At 45.9% G+C, this 18,979-nt stretch overlaps 3 protein-coding genes across 4 annotated transcripts; 2 read left to right on the top strand and 1 right to left on the bottom strand.

Moving 5' to 3' along the window:
• Positions 1-843: 843 nt before the first annotated feature.
• Positions 844-5,187, bottom strand: LOC127466223 (proto-oncogene Mas-like). The gene is made up of 2 exons (XM_051776838.1): positions 4,330-5,187; positions 844-2,048 (listed from the first exon to the last, which is right to left on the bottom strand). Exon 2 carries the CDS (start codon positions 2,025-2,027, stop codon positions 1,071-1,073), a length of 957 nt encoding a protein of 318 aa, XP_051632798.1. The 5' UTR covers positions 2,028-2,048; positions 4,330-5,187; the 3' UTR covers positions 844-1,070.
• A 2,839-nt stretch (positions 5,188-8,026) lies between these two features.
• LOC127466226 (olfactory receptor 4S2-like) lies at positions 8,027-9,208 on the top strand. Its single transcript, XM_051776844.1, has one exon. The coding sequence runs from the start codon at positions 8,091-8,093 to the stop codon at positions 9,024-9,026; it is 936 nt and encodes a 311-aa protein (XP_051632804.1). The 5' UTR covers positions 8,027-8,090; the 3' UTR covers positions 9,027-9,208.
• A 3,570-nt stretch (positions 9,209-12,778) lies between these two features.
• LOC127466218 (olfactory receptor 1509-like) lies at positions 12,779-16,287 on the top strand. 2 transcript variants are annotated; one of them, XM_051776833.1, is made up of 2 exons: positions 12,779-13,723; positions 15,309-16,287. In XM_051776833.1, exons 1-2 carry the CDS (start codon positions 13,610-13,612, stop codon positions 16,209-16,211), a joined length of 1,017 nt encoding a protein of 338 aa, XP_051632793.1. In that variant the 5' UTR covers positions 12,779-13,609; the 3' UTR covers positions 16,212-16,287. The 2 variants fall into 2 exon arrangements, with proteins under 2 accessions (XP_051632793.1, XP_051632794.1); XM_051776834.1 differs by lacking the exon at positions 12,779-13,723 and having other exon boundaries at positions 15,074-16,287.
• Positions 16,288-18,979: the final 2,692 nt, after the last annotated feature.

Below are 18,979 nucleotides of genomic sequence, written 5' to 3'. Positions count from 1 at the left end.
GTACATTATGGAAAAATAGCATTAAAAATTAGAGAATAGTAGAAATGGGACTCAAATTTCAGCTTTCAGGAGCTCAAAACAGGAAACAAAAAGCAACTACAGGCATTAGGGTGAATCATTAATTCTTTTAAGTGATGCTTTTCAAATAAATAAAAAGGTAAAGGAACAAAAAAAAATGTAAAAAATAATAGAAAAAGGAAGCTTTCCTTTAGGAAAACAATTCCAGATAAAGGAGTGAAGGTTTTTCAAAGAAAATTACCTATGTTTCCTTTTCCTAACAATTTTGGTTCAAAGAATAAATATTAGGTAGTTTTATAGGACAAATAATCCCATCTTGTACCTCAAGGGATTGGGTCTATAGAGTAATTTGTTCCAATTCATGTTATTTATTTACCTTTTTCTGTTTCCTGTATTTTTTTCCCTAATCTTGAAATTATTTTTATTGGTAAAGGAGATTTAAAAGCCATGGATTCTTATCTGTCCTTTTCAAGGAAGAAACAACAAGTAATTCACACTTTAGTTAAATGCAGAAAGTCTGTCCAGGGCTGGAAGAAATTAAAATAACGTCACTCTTTGACATGTTCACATTAGGAAGCCCAGAATGGCTCTCTGAGCTGCAAAAGGGTGCTCAGACATGGGTATTTAAAATTAAGTGGGATAAATTCCTCCTTCTTGCAGGAGTTTTATGTTTGATTTCAACAGGAGGAAGGTTGTTTCTCATCTCATCTTCAGCGATCCGAGTGAAAAGTGACTGAGAATTCACGCACTTAGGAATGACAGGGATTTATTGAGTGAAGTGCAAATTCTAAGCAAGATTCCTTTGAGGAAATTCAGACACCAAGACATTTCACCTTATCAAATTAATGTTCTTTAATAGTCACTTGTGGTCCAAATACAGCTCAAGAAAATTCTGTGGTCCAGGTCCTTGTGTGATTTCACTGATCACGGACAGAACTCATTTAATCAGCTGAACTATCTACAGTGAGGATACTGAAGGTCAGGTGCAATGAACCTTCCCCAAAACCTTGGAGTTCTTCAACTCTGCCCACTCTTGTCTCTAGACCAGGCTTTTAGGAGGACATAGTTACTGAGTCCCTGGTTTCCCGCTCATCTTTGTCGTCCCCTGACTCTTCAAAGGCCCTCTGGAATGCCAGCCCAAGGGTGAGCTTGAATCTCCGATCCCTGTAGCTTCCCACCAGGAAGTAAATGACAGGGTTGAGGGTGCTGTTGACACAGGACAGCACAAAGCCAATCTCTGGGGAGTAGAGAAATTTGTAGCCCAGGAAGTCGAAGAGGATGAGGATGCTGAGGGGCACGGCAAAGATGAGGAAGAGGAGGATGGTGAGCATGATGATGGTGAAGAGCCGGCCCGTCTGGAAGTGCTGGGAGCTGCACTTGACCCTGAGGAAGAGAGTGAGGCTGAAGAGCAGCATGAGGGGTGCGCAGATGAGGAAGTCGAAGGTCCCGATGGTGATGAGCAGGCTCTGGCAGAGCTTGGGAGAGGGGCGGATGGTGCACAGAATGTACCCCAGTGTGTTCAGCAGCAGGGACAGAGCCCAGAGCAGGCCGGAGATGATGGCAGACAAGTGTTTGGGGCGGTGGGCCCGGCACCAGATTGGAGAGAGCACAGACAGGCACCGCTCGATGCTGATGACTGTCAGTAGGTACAGGCCGGTCCCATACATGGAGAGATCCAGGAAGAGGAATATCCCAAACTGCACCCCCACGTTGAACTGCATCAGGTACTGGACGGTCTCGATGGCGATGCAGAGCAGGTACCCAAAGTCGGCGGCTGCCAGGTTCAGGATGTAGACTGTGAAGTGGTTCCTGCGGATGCGGAAGCCCAGGTACCACAGGACCAGGGCGTTCCCCACCATCCCACAGGCAGAGCTGATGAGGCAGAAGCTCTCCATGAACTTCAAGACAGCATAGGATGGCTCCTGTTGTCCCACAGCCCCGCTCTGGTTAGTCCCAAGGGCCTGGGTGGTTGTGGCTGGAAGGAAGATTGGTGTGGCTGTGGAACTCATAATGGGTGATTCCAGACACACCTGGAAAAAGAAAGGGCAGAGGTGGTAACTTCAGGGTGACTTTCCATCATGGTGACCTAGTGGTGTTCCTGGTTTTGTTCCAGGTCTTTGTAGCTAGAATTTGGACCTTAAAGCTCATCCAGTTCCACCCCCTGCCATGGGCAGGGACACCTCCCACTAGACCAGGTTGCTCCAAGCCCTGTCCAACCTGGCCTTAAACACCTCCAGGACAGGTCTTCCAGACTCCCTCTGAGCAACCTGTGCCAGGGCCTCACCACCCTCACAGGAAGAATTTCTTCCCAATATCCCACCTAAACCCACCCAATGTCAGTTTAAAGCCAAACAGAAGTCAGTGTTAACAACTCGGGGATAATTATTCTGTGGAGATAGGATTAGGTGGGACAAAAATCTTGTCAGAAGTGTGAAGGCTCCAGGCAGCCAAAATACATGTTTAATTAGTGTAAAAACTGGTTGAGTTCAGTCCTATGTGCATGCCCAGAAAACATGGTAGGAAGTACCTGGTCTAGTGGAAGGTGTCCCTGCCCATGGCAGGGGGTTGGAACTGGATGAGCTTTAAGGTCCCTTCCAACCTAAATCACTCTGTGATTCTATGATTCTATGGAAACATTTCATTCTATAGAAAGCTGGTAGTTTTTTTATATTGATGACTGATTTCTATTTTAATTAAGATATTAATTTGCCACTTAATGTGGTTGGTTTGTTCTCTTTGGTCCTATGTACAGACAATAAACATTTTGGTCTGGCACAGTCAGCCCTTCCTCAGAAACTATAAGAACCATATGTAAGAAACCACAAAATATCTCATCCTCACAGGAGACTGGACTTATGGGTCTGATAATTCACCCCATTCCCTGAGGCAGTTCACTGTTTCCTCCCCCATGGTACTGAGATCTGAATGAGAACCTTGGTAATAAGAAAAAGTAGAAAAATAGGTTTGACACCTTTTTTTTTCTTTTCTCTGATAAGAACACATACTGTGGTGTTTTTGCTCCCTCTCTCTCAGCCAGCTGCTAATTTGGACATGGTAGGCAGAGAAGTGTCATGAGAGATGGGTTAAAAAGAAGAACAAGCCAAAACAGGGATTACTGGGAACTATGTCACTGAACCATCTAACTAGCACGAATCCTCTGTTCTCTCTTTGTAAAACACATGGATACAGACTTCCAAAAACAAAAAATGTGACAGATTGAATCACTGTTGTTTCATCCTAGCACTCCAGACACAATGACCATAGTTTTGCATGGACAGAGGCAAGAGAAATGCACGATGCAGGGAATTTCAAGGCCAGGTTGGACAGGGCCTGGAGCAACCTCTTCCAGTAGAAGGTGTCCCTGCCCATGGCAGGGGGCTGGAATGCAATGATCTTTAAGGTCCCTTCTAACCCAAACCATTCCAGGATTCTGTGATTTCCTTCAGGATTGACTGAAAGCAGGGAACTTCTGCCACTGCACCACACTGTTAGATAGTGGTGGATGATCCCATCCTCAGCTCTTATGGGACCTCAGGTCTAACCTCAAGACTTTAGGGCCCAGCCTTGTGGCTGTTCCACCCTCATCTGGGGTGGCCACAAATCATCAGATTTTGGTTCACAGCAGAAATTAGCTGAAGCAGCATCAAACTCTTGGCAGCAACCCTGCTGCAAGGACAGCGGAAGACCCGGTGGTTAAGGTGGTTTCCTGGCCTTTAGAAGACCCAAGGCACTGCTCTCTCTGCCACAAGATATCTGTGCAAATCTGAAGCAAGTTTCCAGTCCATCTGGAGAGGTCATGAACATTTGAGTGCCATTGTATTCCCTTGGAAAGACTGAATTCTTGTCTCCAGGACACATTCCAGACATGAATCTACTTCCTTAATAAAACTAACTAGTGAAAGTTCTCCTCAAACAGCAGCAGCCTGAGTCCAGGTGGTCTTTTTCTGTCTTGGAATTAACCAGGTTTACCTGCAAAACCTGCCTGCAAAACCACTTAGACTAAGGACAAAAAGTTATGCTGCTGTAATGCAGGTCTCTAAATAATGACATTTATATTACAGAGGTGTATTTAGAGCAATCCAATAGCACTTGTTCATGGAAAAGCATCCCTGGAACGAAGTTCTTCTTACCTTGAAAATGATCACAACAATGATCTGACCTACAGTAAATTTCTAACCAGCAGGAGAATATTTGATCTTCTCCTTTCCTCCACTGTTTTTGGTTTTCCCCCCCTTCCCCTCACCATTTCCCCAAGAGCCTGAGAGAAAGCATTAGAGTGCAATGGCAAAGATCCATCTAGGAATTTCTCACCTTCTTGTGGGTTCCTTTGAATTTCAGTGATGGCTTTGCAGCAGCTGCCTGGTGTGGATCTACTGGGCAATATTGTCCCCTGAATTCTGTGGCATAGGGTCCAGACAAGGTCCTTGTGTCAATACTGCAGTGCTGGGCTAATCAGACACTTTAAAAAGCCAGCATGACACACACCAGCCAATCGCTCTTCAGGGGAGAACATCATGTGTGTGTGATAACTGAACCACTTCCCCTTCCCCTCTTCACAGTGTCATGGAAACAATTTTTATTTTACTAATTCTCCTCTTTCCAGCCAGTTTTGTCCACACAAACCCACCCCTTGCCTCTTGCATTGATGTTTCCTACCCATGTCCCTGAGATGCTCTGGTTTCACAGCCCATGAAGATGATGCTTTACTGCTGCTCGGGGTTACACAGAGAAATTTTCATTCCTTTCCCAAAACACCTTTGCTGATGGTTTTGCAACCTCCATCAGCACAGCTGCTCATCCCTATTGTCCCTGCCCAACCATAACACACCCATCACCACACTGTCCTCTCCTGACCCACAGCCTCTCCCAACAAAATTCATCACCGTATTTAGTCCCTATATTTTCATCCGACCTTCCCTGGAGGAGGATCCACCCAAAATTCACACCTCAGCACCCATAACTTCCCAGCCTCTGCTTGTTCTGCCCCCAGTGAATAATTCTGGTGGCAGGAGCTCTTTCAGTGCAGCTCCACACCCCACCTGCCACTTCAGTCTTTCAGCACAGTCCTTCACCACACCTCGGGCACTTCCGATTTCACAAAATCCCTCAAGAAAGCCTCCAGACTTTCACTTCCAGTTTCACAACTTCCCCCCAGACAGCACCTCAGCCCCAGCCTGCCCACCATCAAACCCATGGCTCTTCCCCACACAGAATTTACCACATACTCACAGTATCCCACTCATCTTCTCACCATGCACACCACACACCCACGAGGACTCCCACCACAGTGCCCAGATCCAAAGGAAGTGCAGTGAAAACAGAGAACACACCTTTCTCCTTTCCTGGCAGCTTGTGTCTTTACAGAGAACTATTTCACAACAGGAGGTACCAGCAACTCTTGATTTTAACTAGTGCATGAATCACTTCTGCTGGTCCATCCGGCCAGGGGAACAAAGGCACACAAAAGTGTGACACCAGCCAAATTATTGCCATTTGTGTCACTGGGTATAGAAATGGGCAGATCCACCCCAAATTTGCTTAGCACATCAGATACAGATTTGGACATCTTCCTCTTCCTTTCCCAAGGACTGTAAGACTGCTTTAACTTCCTCACCCAATAGTTCTTCCTTGAGTTGTTGCTGGTAGCCCTTATTAACCTGGTCAGGACTCCAGTGTAAAATACTATTTAAATTAAAAGACTATTTGCACCCAGAGCACTATTTAACCTCCTCATAAATTGGAGGGTTTCTCTTTTCCCTGCATGGATCACTGGCATTCTGTGTCAGGAGATGGTCACATCACCTTGGCTGTTTTCAAAAATACACAGGAAACTTCAGAGCAGTGATGGGTTTAAGTGATGCTTGAATTCATTGCATCTTGGAATGGTTTGGGTTGGAAGGCACCTCAAAGATCATTGAATTCCAACCCACTCCATCAGCAGGGCCACCGACCACTAGACCAGGTTGCTCCCACCTGGCTTTGAACAATTCCAGGGATGGGGCATCCACAGCTTCTCTGGGCAACCTCTACCAGGGCCTCACTACCCTCACAGCCAACAATTCCTTCCCAATAGCCCATCTAACCCTCCCCTCTGGTACTTGAAAGCCACTCCCCCTAATTGATCAAGGGAAAGCCTGGACTTGCGAAGACTCAACTCAGCTGACTTGCACAGATGCACAAGAGCTGACTTCCTCCCCTCCCTCAATTTCCCAGTTTGTAAAATAAGGGGTTTTTTCCCTTACTCTGTAATTCCCTGACTTTTGCTGAAACTTGCAAGTTCTTGCAAGAGACTTTATTCACTGGGCTGTCAGTGATGAAATTTCATGTCAAACAGGGACTTGGAGGGTCATCAAGAGGTGACCATCTTCTGTCTCTCTTCTACTTACTACTAAAGATCTCTGATTTTTTATTTATTTTTATTTTTTTAATGAAGATTCCTGATGGATGTGGTTTACTTTTTGAATAAAACCTGATTTAGAAGTCCTGTTTTATTTCTCACAAAACTATAAAGCCAAAACAGTGGATCCAATGGGCCCCTTGGGACTTGGGAAAACCACAAATCCTGGTTTCATGATGGATTTTGGGAATGGTTAACTGGACTAGGTCACATCACATGCTTGTCCAGTTTAATATTCAGCTCATCCATTGCCTGTTAGCTCAAGGAATCCTGGAATCAGTCAGGTTGGAAAAGCCCTCTAAGATCAGCGAGTCCAACAGTTCCCCCAGCACTGCCAAGGCCACCACTAAACCATGGCCCCAAGTGCCACATCCACACAAGTTTGAAACCCCTTCAGCACCCTCTCAGTGAAGAAAGTTTTCCTACTATCTGATGTAAACTTCCCCTCCCCGGACAGGATTAATTTCTCCTCCTTCCCAACTTTCTTTCATTCAGCCTTCACACCTCCCTCCTGCAGCCCCAAGAGCCCTGCAGAGGAGACATTTCCTTGGAGAGGCTGCAGGAGTTCTACAGAAACAGGGAATTAAGCCCTTGAGGTGGGAGATTTCCTTGGAGATGCTTAAGAAGAGCTACATAAACAATTTTCTTCTCAGCCTTCTCTCTGCTTGCTGGGCTGCGTGTGCAGCCTTCAGTGCCCACCCATCTCCAAGCAGCCTCCAAAGCAGCTCTCGTGGGCAGGAAACATCCAGATACACCTGCTGATACAGGAAAGCAAGAAATTCAATTAGGTGGGATTATTGCACCTCCTAAGCAAGCACTGCAAGCTTTCCAGAGGCTGTTCTCTGTTTTTGAAAGAATGGGCTTTATCTCATTCATCCCAGGAAAGGCAGAGGTTGAGGAGATAAAATCTTGCAGCCCTTACACAAACAATTAGATCTTCAAACACAGAGAAGGTAACGTTTCCACATTCTCTGCATCCTTTCCCTTTTATCCTTCCTCTTTTCTTTCCTATTTCTGCTTTCCTTTCCTCTTTCCCCCCCTCATTTAACAAATGTGAAAATACAAAGAAGAAATTTTCACTGAACCATCTCTGGCTCTCTTTGCCCAGAACCACATCCAGAGCCAGTCCTGCAGTCCCAAATTAAGTTCTTTAATTCTCTTTCCCATTAACCACCTGAGATTTTAGGGGAAAACACTTGCAAGAAGGAGGTGGTGCAATTTCTCATCCTTTCTTGAAATTAAAACAGTCCACATTGTATTTCTTTCATATTGCAGTTGACTACATTATATCACATAACTCTAATCTGTCCTTTGAAAGATACTTTTAGAGGGAAGACCTCTAAATTTTGCCCCCTTTCTTGAATACCTTTTACCTCCTGCCAGTACAACTGGAAGCAGAGGAAAAGTCCCAAACTTTCCCAACTTCCTCTCTAGGCTTCCCTTTGTGGGCAATTTTGAGAGCAATTTTGGGTTTTCTCCATTTCCTGTGGATGCTTGAGCAGCTTTTTGCCTGCACAAGGGTTTCTGATTTTGAAATTGTAAAGCAAAAGCCTGGATCAGATGGACCCAATGCCAGAAGGATGGGCATTTAATAATTAAAAAACCTGAGGAATTGTTTTGCCTTTATTTTTCCACATTCCCAGGTGCTGCATCGAATATCCCCCACCGCCTTAACATGGACAACGCCAGCAGCGTGAAGGAATTCATCCTCCTGGGCCTCTCGGAGAACCAGGGGCTGCAGAAAATATATTCAGTGCTCTTTCTGGCTTTCTATCTGATCACTGTGGCAGGAAATCTGCTCATAGTGGTCACTGTCATCAGCAGCCAGGGCCTCAACTCGCCCATGTACTTCTTCCTCTGCTACCTGTCCTTTGTAGACATCTGCTACTCCTCCACCACGGCTCCCAAAATGATTGCTGGCCTGTTGGGGGGGAGTAAAAGCATCTCCTTCGTGGGCTGCATGGCCCAGCTCTTTGGGTTTCACTTCTTTGGCTGCGCTGAGATCTTCCTCCTCACGGCCATGGCCTACGACCGCTACGTTGCCATCTGCAGGCCCCTCCACTACGCCGCCCTCATGAGCGGCCGCACCTGTGGCCTCATGGTGCTGGGCTCGTGGCTCGGGGCATTCTTCCACTCCACCCTGCAGCTCCTTCTCACCATTTGCCTCCCGTTCTGTGGCCCAAACAAAATCAATCACTACTTCTGTGATGTCCACCCCCTGCTCCACCTGGCCTGTGCCGACACCCGTGCCGTGGGCGCTGCTGACGTGGTCAACGGTGGCTTGATAACTCTGAGTGCTTTTGCCATCCTGGTCTCGTCCTATGTTGTCATCCTGCTTTCCTTGAAAGGTCAGAGAGCTGCAGGGTGGCACAAGGCCCTCTCCACCTGCGGCTCCCACATCACCGTGGTGATCCTGTTCTTCGGGCCGTGCACGTTCATCTACATCCGCCCCTCCAGCAACCTGGTGGAGGACAAAGTCGTGGCCGTGTTCTACTCCATCATCACACCCATGCTGAACCCTCTCATCTACACCCTCAGGAACCAGGAAGTGAAGAGTGCCATGAGAAAGCTGTGGAGCAGAAAAGTGGGAAGCCAAAATGCAAAGGTGTAGGACCATAGTCATGTTTCCAAAAGATCGGAGAAAATCGAGCATCTTTGGCTATGATTTCTTTTGTGACAATTCCTCACGACCTGCCCTTTAAAGGACAGCTTGCTGGGAGCTCCTGCTGTAATTAGGAAGGCACTAAAGGTTTATTTGTTGAGGGGAAAGACACTGTGAACTCTGTGATGAGCTGGCATTCCCTGTCTATTCTTTGTCAACAAGCACAGGTGCAGACCAGGGCCTCTTGAGCACAAACTCAACACCAGTGTTGAAATAAATACTATCAAAAGGACTGAAAATGTTGTCCAGGTAGAGCATCCCATTAAAAAAACAAACACGAAAACCTGATATTCTGTGGGAGTTGAGTCCTTTCCTGATGCAAGTAATGGGAGAGGAAACTTCTCCCCTTCCCCTCTCCCCTCAACAAATCCTTTCTGAAGTGTTCCAGACCAGGTTGGATGGGGTTTGGAGCAACCTGGGTTAAGGGAAGGTCTCCCTGCCCATAGCATGGGGTGGAATGAGATGGTCTTTAAGGTCCCTTCCAAACCAAACAGATATTCTAGAATCCTACAAGTCTATTTACTTCTCCCATCCCTGCTGCCATCCTTCCAACCCTACCCTCTATCTTTCAGCTCGGCCTCATGTCTTTCATTTTCATCTTTAGATGAATAGAGAATCACACATCTAATTAAACACACTTTCCTGACTGTTAAAAATTAAGGAGTCACCAAAGTAGGGCTTTGGAGGAACAAATTCATGGGAGAATAATAATAAAAAAGAATTGTTTAGCAACTATTCCAGTAGTCAAGATAACCCCTTACTTCAGGTAGGATTGAAGGTTACAAGGTGTTCCCAGCCCAAGACAGGGTCAGGATAGCACACAAAAATGTCCTTTATAACAAACACACACAAAAAAATTAAAATATATAATTGCTTTTAGCTTGTGTAGTATTTATTTGTGTAAATAAAATGCATATATGCTTCCCCCTTCCCCTATAGAAGCCTCTGGCCTGAAAGATTTTCTCTTCGGTGTTGGGATAAATTGTGGGAAGGGGTGGGGGAAGCCTGGAAGTTGGATTTTGGATTTCTAATGTGGCTCAAACTGCCACAATAACACACACACACACAAAATACTAAAAATATTTAAAAATCAATTTTTAAATGCTTTGGAGGTGAACACCAATGGGGTTTTTGGAGGTCTCATTTCTGCGTGCTGCTGAGCAAGTATTCCTCCAGAGCTCATGGAAGGTGTCACTGAAGGCAGCATTAGGCTTCTCCACATTTTATTAAAAATTCTTACAAAAACTTCAGACTTGAGCTAAAAAGTTGCTTCTGTGCTTTACACTGTGGCAGTAAAAATTACTGATAGGAAGAGAGGAATTCACCACAAACCTTTCCAACTTTTTGAAGTAATTTCCTGTGTTACTTCTTGTTTCAAATTTATATTCATCAGGCATCTCAGGGATAACATCTGTAGCACAGGTGTGATTTTTGGGTTTTTTTGTGCAGTGGTAAGAGCGAGTTAATAAGAAATAAGGATGCAGATGAGAAATATTAGCTTAGGACAGAAAGCAGAATTTATATAAATTTATAGGAAATTTATATATATGAGACATGTATGAGACATCCTACGTAAGAGGCATCTTTACTCCAACACTTCTCTCCAGACACTCCCCTAAGAACTATCCAAAGAACAATTTGAGCTCCTTGTCCACTGATGATTTCTGACAAAACTTCATTTGCCTCTGGGATCTCCTTACTCCTGAGAGTCTTGGGCTTCTGCTACAGAAATAATTGTTCTTGTAGATGCTCTTGCAGGTTGGGTGTTTTTTTCCAGACTGGGGAATTCAGACAGAGAGTTGGGCTGTTCTTTTCAGCCACTGCAGGGCTCAGAGTTGGCAGAGATTTCCACTTGCTTTCACAACTTCTAAGCAGCAAATTGCAGCTGAGACATTCTGATGAAACCCCCTGAAGTGCTTTGGGGAGATCCTCAGAGGAGTGATAGCAAGAGAGCTCTCAGTGGAAATATTTGGAGATTGTCCCTTGGTTTTGTTCAGGCCTGGCTGAAATCCTGCCCTTGAAAAGCAGCATTTCTGGTGAGTGACTTTTGTGGGGTCTATTTTATGACTGGGGAAAAAAACCCCCTCAATTACAGCTTTAGAATCACAGGATGGTTTGGGATGAAAGGCACCTCCAAGCTCATATTGTTCTGACTCTCCCTGCCAGAGGCAGGGACACCTTCGACTAGATTGGGTTGCTCCAAGCCTCACCCAATGTGGTCTTGAGCACTTCCAGGGATATCACACAGCAGTGATCCTTGTGTAGTGCGGGGCAATGCTGCAAAGGTGAATTTGTGTGTGTTTGTCAGGAAAGGAAGGTCACCAACAGCTCGTTCACTCCCCCTGTGTCACTACAGGTGTGTTTAGGAGCTGTTCAGGACTAAGTCCAGCACCTGCCTCTTATTTTTACCACCCTTCTCAACTAAATAATCTGAACTTGCTATTACTTAAGTCAAGAATACATTCTGACTCAGATAGCACTGTTATTCCTTTAGGAAAGTATTGACTTGAAATTGAAATTGTCCCAAAAATACAGCAAAAAAAAAAAAAAAGCTGAATATTTAACATGTCAGAGGTCAGTTTGTGCATGTTCTGATCCTGCCTCAGGTCTGATGTCATTCCTGTTGTCTCTTTTCTGGGCTCCAGGTCTTGCCTGAGTGGTGTCTAGGGAGAACACAAACAGTGGGACCCAGTTCATCCTCCACAGACTGACATAAGACAGGACAGGAGCAGAAGTCTGCTTCTTGTTCTTTTTACTCTTCTACACCACTATCATTTTTGGAAACCTGCTCATCATCATGACTATAAAGACAAGTGACAGGCATGGTTGATCTGTCTGTTGGAGCCCCTCTGCTCTGAAGACAGGCTAGGACAGCTGGGGGTGTTCAGCCTGCAGAAGAGAAGGCTCTGGGGAGACCTTAGAGCCCCTTGCAGTGCCTGAAGAGGCTCCAAGAGAGCTGGACAGGGACTTTGGACAAGGCCCTGGAGTGACAGAACAAGGAGGACAAGCCATTTCCAGTACAGAAATGTAGAAATGACCCCAGAATCTCACAACTCTGGGCAATGCCCTTCTACTGCAAATTGACTGGCTGTGGTCAAGGCATGAATTTTCTAAAAACTTCTATTGGCAGAGGAATGAGATGTCCTTAAAATAGTTGACAATTCACTCATTTGACTGAAGGTAACTGGTGACACATGGAGATGAAATACAGCAGCAAGTCCTTGGCAGAAGAGGAAGGGTTTATCTTCACTGTGTAAAACTAAACCCAGGGGTGCAGTCAATAAGGTTTCCTTTCTGGATTGGAGGAGCAGCCCCTGAAGATGGAGCAGAAATGGCCTTCAAATTCAATAATCACATTCATTCTTTTTAGAGATTACATGCTTTCAGAGACTAGATTCTAGGCTTTAAAATTCATGCCATGGGTTTGATTCCTTGGCTGGCTGCTGGAACACTCCCACAGCCCCTCTCTCACTCATCCTCAGCTGGATATGGGAAGAAATTGAAAGAAAAAAATTGAAATAAAAAATGCTGAGATAAAGATGGGGGATCTCTTCTCAATTAACACCATGTCTGGAAGAATCAGTTCAATCTGATTTGAACTTGAGCCACAGTTCTCAGTGACATATCCCCACTGATATGATGGTCTGCCCAGACCTTCCTTTGACTTGGGGAGTGAACATTCATATTTGGTCGTGTTTACATCTCATCCTGGTGAGGCATTGATCCAGTCTATCCCTGGGAAACCAGGACTCCCTGTCCTGGCCCTGAAGCTCTCTGATCTCAAGCAACATTTCCTGCTGCCTCACACTGGCTCAATGCACAGATCAGTGGTAGAACCCTACATTTGCCATTTTATTACTAGAAACTTCAGGCTTTGTTTCATACAAAGGTCTTGTGAGTGCTTGGAAGTGTGTGGTGTTTTCTCCTCTCTTCATCAACCCCCAGGACTCCACTCACAAAAGGTCCTCAAGTGACTTGGGACCCAACCAAGGGACCCAACCAGCAAAACTATTTAATAAGGCCCTCAGGGACCTGCTTGCAGTTTGCTAATGACACATTTCTCTCAGGTCCAACTCTCTTTTGCCTGTGTTTAGTCCCCAGTATGTTCCAGGAGTATTTATAGGCTGTGCTGGGGTGGGGTGACTTCAGGGAGAAGGAAGATGGAGGAAATGCAGAGCTCTCTTCCAAAAGCCTTGGAGATGTTCCCTCATTGGATCTCTCAGTGTAAGTGACAGACAGAAAACAGGACATTGATGCCATCACAGTAAAACCTGCCTGGCAAGAAAAAAACCTGCCTTGAAAAATACCTGAAGCAAGTTTCGATGCAACAAGAAAAATAAGAGCAAGGGTACAGGAATTGCAAGCAGGAGGAAGAAGAGTGGAACAATTCCCTGACCTGTCTGGTGAAGAACTCGGAACATGGAGTGAATGATTTCAAATGTTTTCAGGCGACAAATGTGGAGCTCAGAAAGTTGATGTAGCAACATTTAGGAACTGGGTACTGTAGGAAGCATTTTTTCTCTCCTTTCCTTATGTTCTTCATGTCAGCCATGTGTATTAAAGCACATGTGTGTTGTGTTTATTTATGTGAAAGGCAGAGAGAAATCCTTGGTAAAGTGTTGAAAAATATGCAGAAACATGTAAATGCTAAATGTTGGCCATTGGGATCCTTTAAGGCAGCTTTATTTAATGCTGATGGCATCCTAGACATCTGGCCTGGGGCAGGTATCTGCTCTCCATTTGCACTCAAGGACAGAGGGACAATCTTTGATGGGCTAAATCATCTCCCTGTGGTGTAATGACCTAATAAAGGTCAACTGAGCTGTGTCTTTAAGGTGTTTCTTCCTCTTTCTTGACTACACCGGGAGGCAGAGCTGCTACACACCAATTGTGATGCCTGTTCTGAGCTCTCTGTGTAGTGCAACCTCGGGGTGGCTGTAGACTCTTCACCCTTTCTGCACCTCTGGAAAACTACTGAGCCCATGGGAAAGTGAGAGCGAAAAGTAGGATCATTCCTAAACTGATGCTGTGATTTGCAGACAGATATTCTGAATTCTGTGCTGAGATCTACCAGAAAGAGGGAGAAAATAGAGCAAGACCTGAGGAAAGTGCAAAAGGCAAGAGGCACGTAAGAAAAACAGACTCTGGTTTCTTGCTAGTAACCTCCTGCTTGCTGAGTTAGAAACTCTTGGGCAGAAATGAGCAGCAAAGGAATTTCCTGGTGGGATTGTAAATGGAAATGGGCATTCCTCTGCTGGTCCCATTGGAACCTCCCCAAGACAGCGAGTGTGTTTGTCTACTGGAGAACTTTAACAATTCCTTTAAAAAATAAAGAGGTAGAGAAACTGGGCAGGGGTTTGCAGCTTCTGCTTTGTTAGAGACCCTAATTTTGGGAGGGAGGGTGTGTTCTGATAACAGCAGGCCTAAGGGAGCACTCAAGCTTCCAAACAGCTGCTGGCTCGGGGGAGAGCATTTCCAGTGAGGAACCTGCTTTCTGTGCATATATTTCCAGTTTCAGAGTGGATGAGCTAACTAGAGAGTCCTTTCCTCAATTTAGAGGAGAGCCATTAGGAAAAGAACATGCAGCATCTCGTGCCTGAGCCATATATTGTAGAGAAGATGCTTGAGCATGGCAGGATTTACTTCCATCCTAGCCCTTCCAATTCCCAGCAGATAAAAGGACACTGTAGCATTTTTCCAGCTCTCTATTCTGTGAGAGTAGGATGTGGTGGAATTGCCATCCCTTCAGGGTTTGAAGTGACATGTGCATGTGGCACTTGGGGACATGGTTGAGTGGTGGGCTTGGCAGTGCTGAGGGAAGGGTTGGACTCCATGATCTCAGAGATCTTTTCAACCTCAATGATTCCATGATTCTGGGATTCCTCCCTGACAGAATGGGAGCACACATTTGTCACAACAACTACAGTGCAGGAAAACAGTGGGTTCAGGGCTGAGGGTCAGTGTGGAGGGGTCAGAGATCTGAAACGGGAGTGGGAAGGCAGAGGAGCAGGGGACAGTGCTCTTTGCAAACGCTGCTCACTGTGATTTAGGACATGACACTGTGCTTTCTGTAGCAGGAAAAACAGCAGCAAATGCACGCTGCTGTCACCATCCATGACCCTTGGAGCTGTAGCACATTCCCTTCTCTTGCTGGCCAGCCCATGACTGCCCCCCAACACCTGTGCCATGGGAGCCTGAGCTGCAGCCATGGCACGGAGCAACTTCTCCCAGGTGACTGAATTCATCCTCCTGGGGCTCTCTGACACCAGGGAGCTGCAAGTTGTCTTGTTCACCCTCTTCTTCCTGGCCTACACCATGGTTCTGCTGGGGAACCTTCTCATCATTGTGACAGTCAGGACTGACCCCAAGCTCTCCTCACCCATGTACTTTCTCCTCTGCAACCTGTCCTTCCTTGATATCTGCGGGACCTCTGTCACCGTTCCCAGGATGCTGGTGGACCTGCTCTCCCACAGGAAGGCCATTGTGTTTGAAGGCTGCATCGCCCAGCTCTTCTTCCTGCACTTTGTTGGCTCCTCGGAGATGTTCCTCCTGGCCGTGATGGCCTACGACCGCTACACGGCCATCTGCAAGCCCCTGCACTACACGGCCATCATGAGCCGCTGGGCCTGCTGGCTGCTGGTCTGCTCCTGCTGGGCAGGGGGGTTCCTGCACTCCATCACCCAGACTTGGCTCACAATCCAGCTCCCCTTCTGCGGCCCCAACACCATCGACAGCTACTTCTGCGACGTGCAGCCCGTCATCCGCCTGGCCTGCGCCGACATCTACCTCACCCAGTGGCTCATGGCCTCCAACAGCGGCCTCATCTCCCTGGGCTGCTTCCTGCTGCTGCTCACCTCCTACACGCTCCTCCTGCTCTCCCTCCGGGGACGCCTCACCCAGGGCCACTGCAAGGCGCTCTCCACCTGCGCCTCGCACCTGCTGGTCGTCACCCTCTTCTTCCTGCCCTGTATCTTCATCTACCTGAGGCCCCCCTGCACCTTCCCCTTCGACAAGTACGTCTGTGTCATCTACACCATCTTGTCCCCGCTGATGAACCCCCTCATCTACACCCTGAGGAATAACGAGGTGAAGGAATCCATGCAGAGGCTCTGGAAGTGCTGCAGCGTCTTCTGAGACTTGCACCTGGCGTGACGTTCCTACAGACTGATGGCTTGGTGACTAATGCCTCCACCCTTCAAATTAGGTGTGTGGATATATACATACACATATATAAATATTCATATTAAAAATCCGTGTTGAAAAATTGAAACTTTTTAAAATATTAAAAATCCACGTTGAAAAAACCAAAACTTTCTAAACTGTTTCATTTGCGTGGGATCATAAGTTTCAACTAAATAAATCAAGCACAAGCATTTCCTCTCTCTCTGCCATGCTGTTACTGTGCTGTGGCAGCAGATGGCAGAGGCACATGCACTTAGTGTCCCCAAATTCCCCCACTGACACCGATGTTCTCAGGTGAAGGCAGAGACAGTGCAGACATTGTTTGTAGGATTTTCTTCCGACATATAAGGATGGGAACTCTTTTAACCTTTCAGAACATAGTCCTAATTCTCTCACTGAAGTGCATTATTAAAAACATATAAGAGACAAAATCTAGAGGAAGGAGAGGGATTTTGGACAAGAACATGCAGTGACAGGCCAAAGGGGAATGGCTTCACACTGACAAAGGGTGGGTTTCAATTGGATGTTAGGAGGAAATTCTTCCCTGTAAGGGGAGTGAGGCCCTGGCACAGGATGCCCAGAGAAGCTGTGGCTGCCCCATCCCTGCAAGTGTTCAAGACCACGTTGGACAGGGCTTGGAGCAACCTGGGCTAGTGGAAGGTGTCCCTGCCCATGGCAGGGGGTGGGACTGGATGATTTTTACAGTTCCTTCCAATCCAAACCATCCAGGGATTCTGTGATCCTATGAAGGAGTGACCCAATCCAGCATTCTGCCTGGGGAGATAACAACAGGGTTTGGGGAAGAAGATTAAGGAGAAGGCAGTAGGATTTTGTTCTGTGATGTGTTTTTTAATAAGCAACATTTCCACCTCACAGTAATTAAGTTTCTCTATTTCTGAGGGCAGCAATGACATCACCAACTCCATCAGGGTTGGAAGTGCAGTGGTTGCCATCAGGAGAACACCAACCAGATTTAGGATTGGATTCATCCCATCAAAATTAGAATCACAGAATTATTTATATTGGAAAAGCCCTCTAAGACCAGCAAGTCCATCCCTTCCCCCAGCACTGCCAAGGCCACCACTAACCCACAGCCCCAAGTGCCACATCCACGTGCCTTTTAAATCCCACAGCGATGGTGACTCCACCACTGCCCTGGGCAGCTGTGCCAGGGCTGGACAGCCCTTCTAGGAAGAAAGTTTTCCCAATATCCAATCTAAATTGTTGCAAAGGAAGTGGGAGGTTCAAATTCCTCTCTTAAATTAGCCCTCACTCTCACACCAGCAGAAAGAAGAGGAAGATCAGAAGCATCAGGGAGTCCCTGATCCTCCTGCTTAAGAGAGATTTCCAAGTATCTCCCACCTTGATGCAAATCAGACTTCATTTGAATGGTGAATTCCTACTTAGAATCATGATTGGATCACCATGGAATGGTTTGGATTGGAAGGGAGTTTTTCTCTTTAGTATTAGAGGGAAATGCTGAAATATTAAAATGTCCTCCAGGTCAATTGGGTAAATTTCAATGGAGAAAAAAATTAAAATGTATCCCTGTGATAATTTTTAAGAATTCCAATCAAGTTTTTATTAGACATTTCAGAATGTATATTATAGAAATCACATACAATCTTATCATATTTCATAAAATTCTGGTTTAGGTGGCATAAAATTAGGCAGGAAATCACACCCAGAGACTGGTCACCCAGTTTTGGACTACATGTTTTGTGTTCCAACGACATCTCCCAGCACAGCTTTAACAAAAAACCAAATGAAAATTCCATCTTTTTGGGAGCTGGTGTCTCAATACAAGGATGGGACTTGGAATAGCCTGGTCCAGTGGAAGGTGTCCCTTCCCATGGCAGGGGGTTGGAGTGAACGAGCTTTAAGGTCCCTTCCAACCCAAACCATTATGGGAAGACAAACAATTCAATGCAATTGATTTTCCTCTCCAGGAAACATCTTGGCATGACTTTAATAAGGCCTCAGTTGGTGCTGTTAAAAAGTTGGGCCTGACAAATTGCAAAGGTGCAACTTTGGCAGTTGAGTTTGGAAGCGTCTGGAAATTGGCTCCACTGCGCATCATTAAAAGCACAAGTTCTTTCTCTCCTGGAAATTAGCAGCTCTGAGCTCACTGTCATCCAGAGGACAGGGGAAAATGGCCTCAAAGGGCAAAAATATTCCCTTGACAACTGCTAGGATCTCGACAATGCTTTTGTTAAATGCCAAGTCAACTGAAGAAATCCCCGTCTAATCAATTTTGTTTCAAGACCATGGGACTGAAACACAAATGGACATCAGAGAAAAGGGACTGCAGTCAGTCTGGGCTCACCATAAGCATTTCTAGGTGGAAAACTCAAGGCTTAACAAGGCTGGGTAGTCCCAGAATGGTTAAAATCAAATCCCTTTGCTTGTGTTACACTGGGGATGGTCCTGGTGTGGCAGGAGGGGAGGGCAACAGGGTTAATCCAGCATATCATCAACTGGGGCACATCTGCATTCTGCAAATAGAGAATTTTTTTCTCTGTTTTTGGGGTGTTTTGTGGGTTGTTTTTTAATAACTGGTTTTAGAATAGAATAGAATGTAAGAACTGGAACTTTCAACTGTGCCTCCTCAGCCAGGGATTCCTTCTTGAGTCCACAGCTCACAAATTGCCTTGTACCAAGTGGCTTGGAATGATGGAGCAATTTGGGTGAACAAGACACAGAAAGAGTTTTCACTGGGC

The sequence above is a fragment of the Manacus candei genome, unplaced genomic scaffold (assembly GCF_025592945.1).
Source record: "Manacus candei isolate 608988 ecotype Guabito, Panama unplaced genomic scaffold, ASM2559294v1 h1tg000009l, whole genome shotgun sequence".
Taxonomy (NCBI): domain Eukaryota; kingdom Metazoa; phylum Chordata; class Aves; order Passeriformes; family Pipridae; genus Manacus; species Manacus candei.
This window is presented reverse-complemented; position numbering and strand designations above follow the sequence as displayed.

What these genes read in the sequence shown, in the direction of transcription:
- LOC127466223 (XM_051776838.1), bottom strand. Translation starts at nt 2,027, where the DNA reads ATGAGTTCCACAGCCACACCAATCTTCCTTCCAGCCACAACCACCCAG.
- LOC127466226 (XM_051776844.1), top strand. Translation starts at nt 8,091, where the DNA reads ATGGACAACGCCAGCAGCGTGAAGGAATTCATCCTCCTGGGCCTCTCG.
- LOC127466218 (XM_051776833.1), top strand. Translation starts at nt 13,610, where the DNA reads ATGTTCTTCATGTCAGCCATGTGTATTAAAGCACATGTGTGTTGTGTT. An exon ending in ATATGCAGAAACATGTAAAT is followed by an intron (nt 13,724 to 15,308) that starts GCTAAATGTTGG and finishes AACTTCTCCCAG; the next exon opens with GTGACTGAATTCATCCTCCT.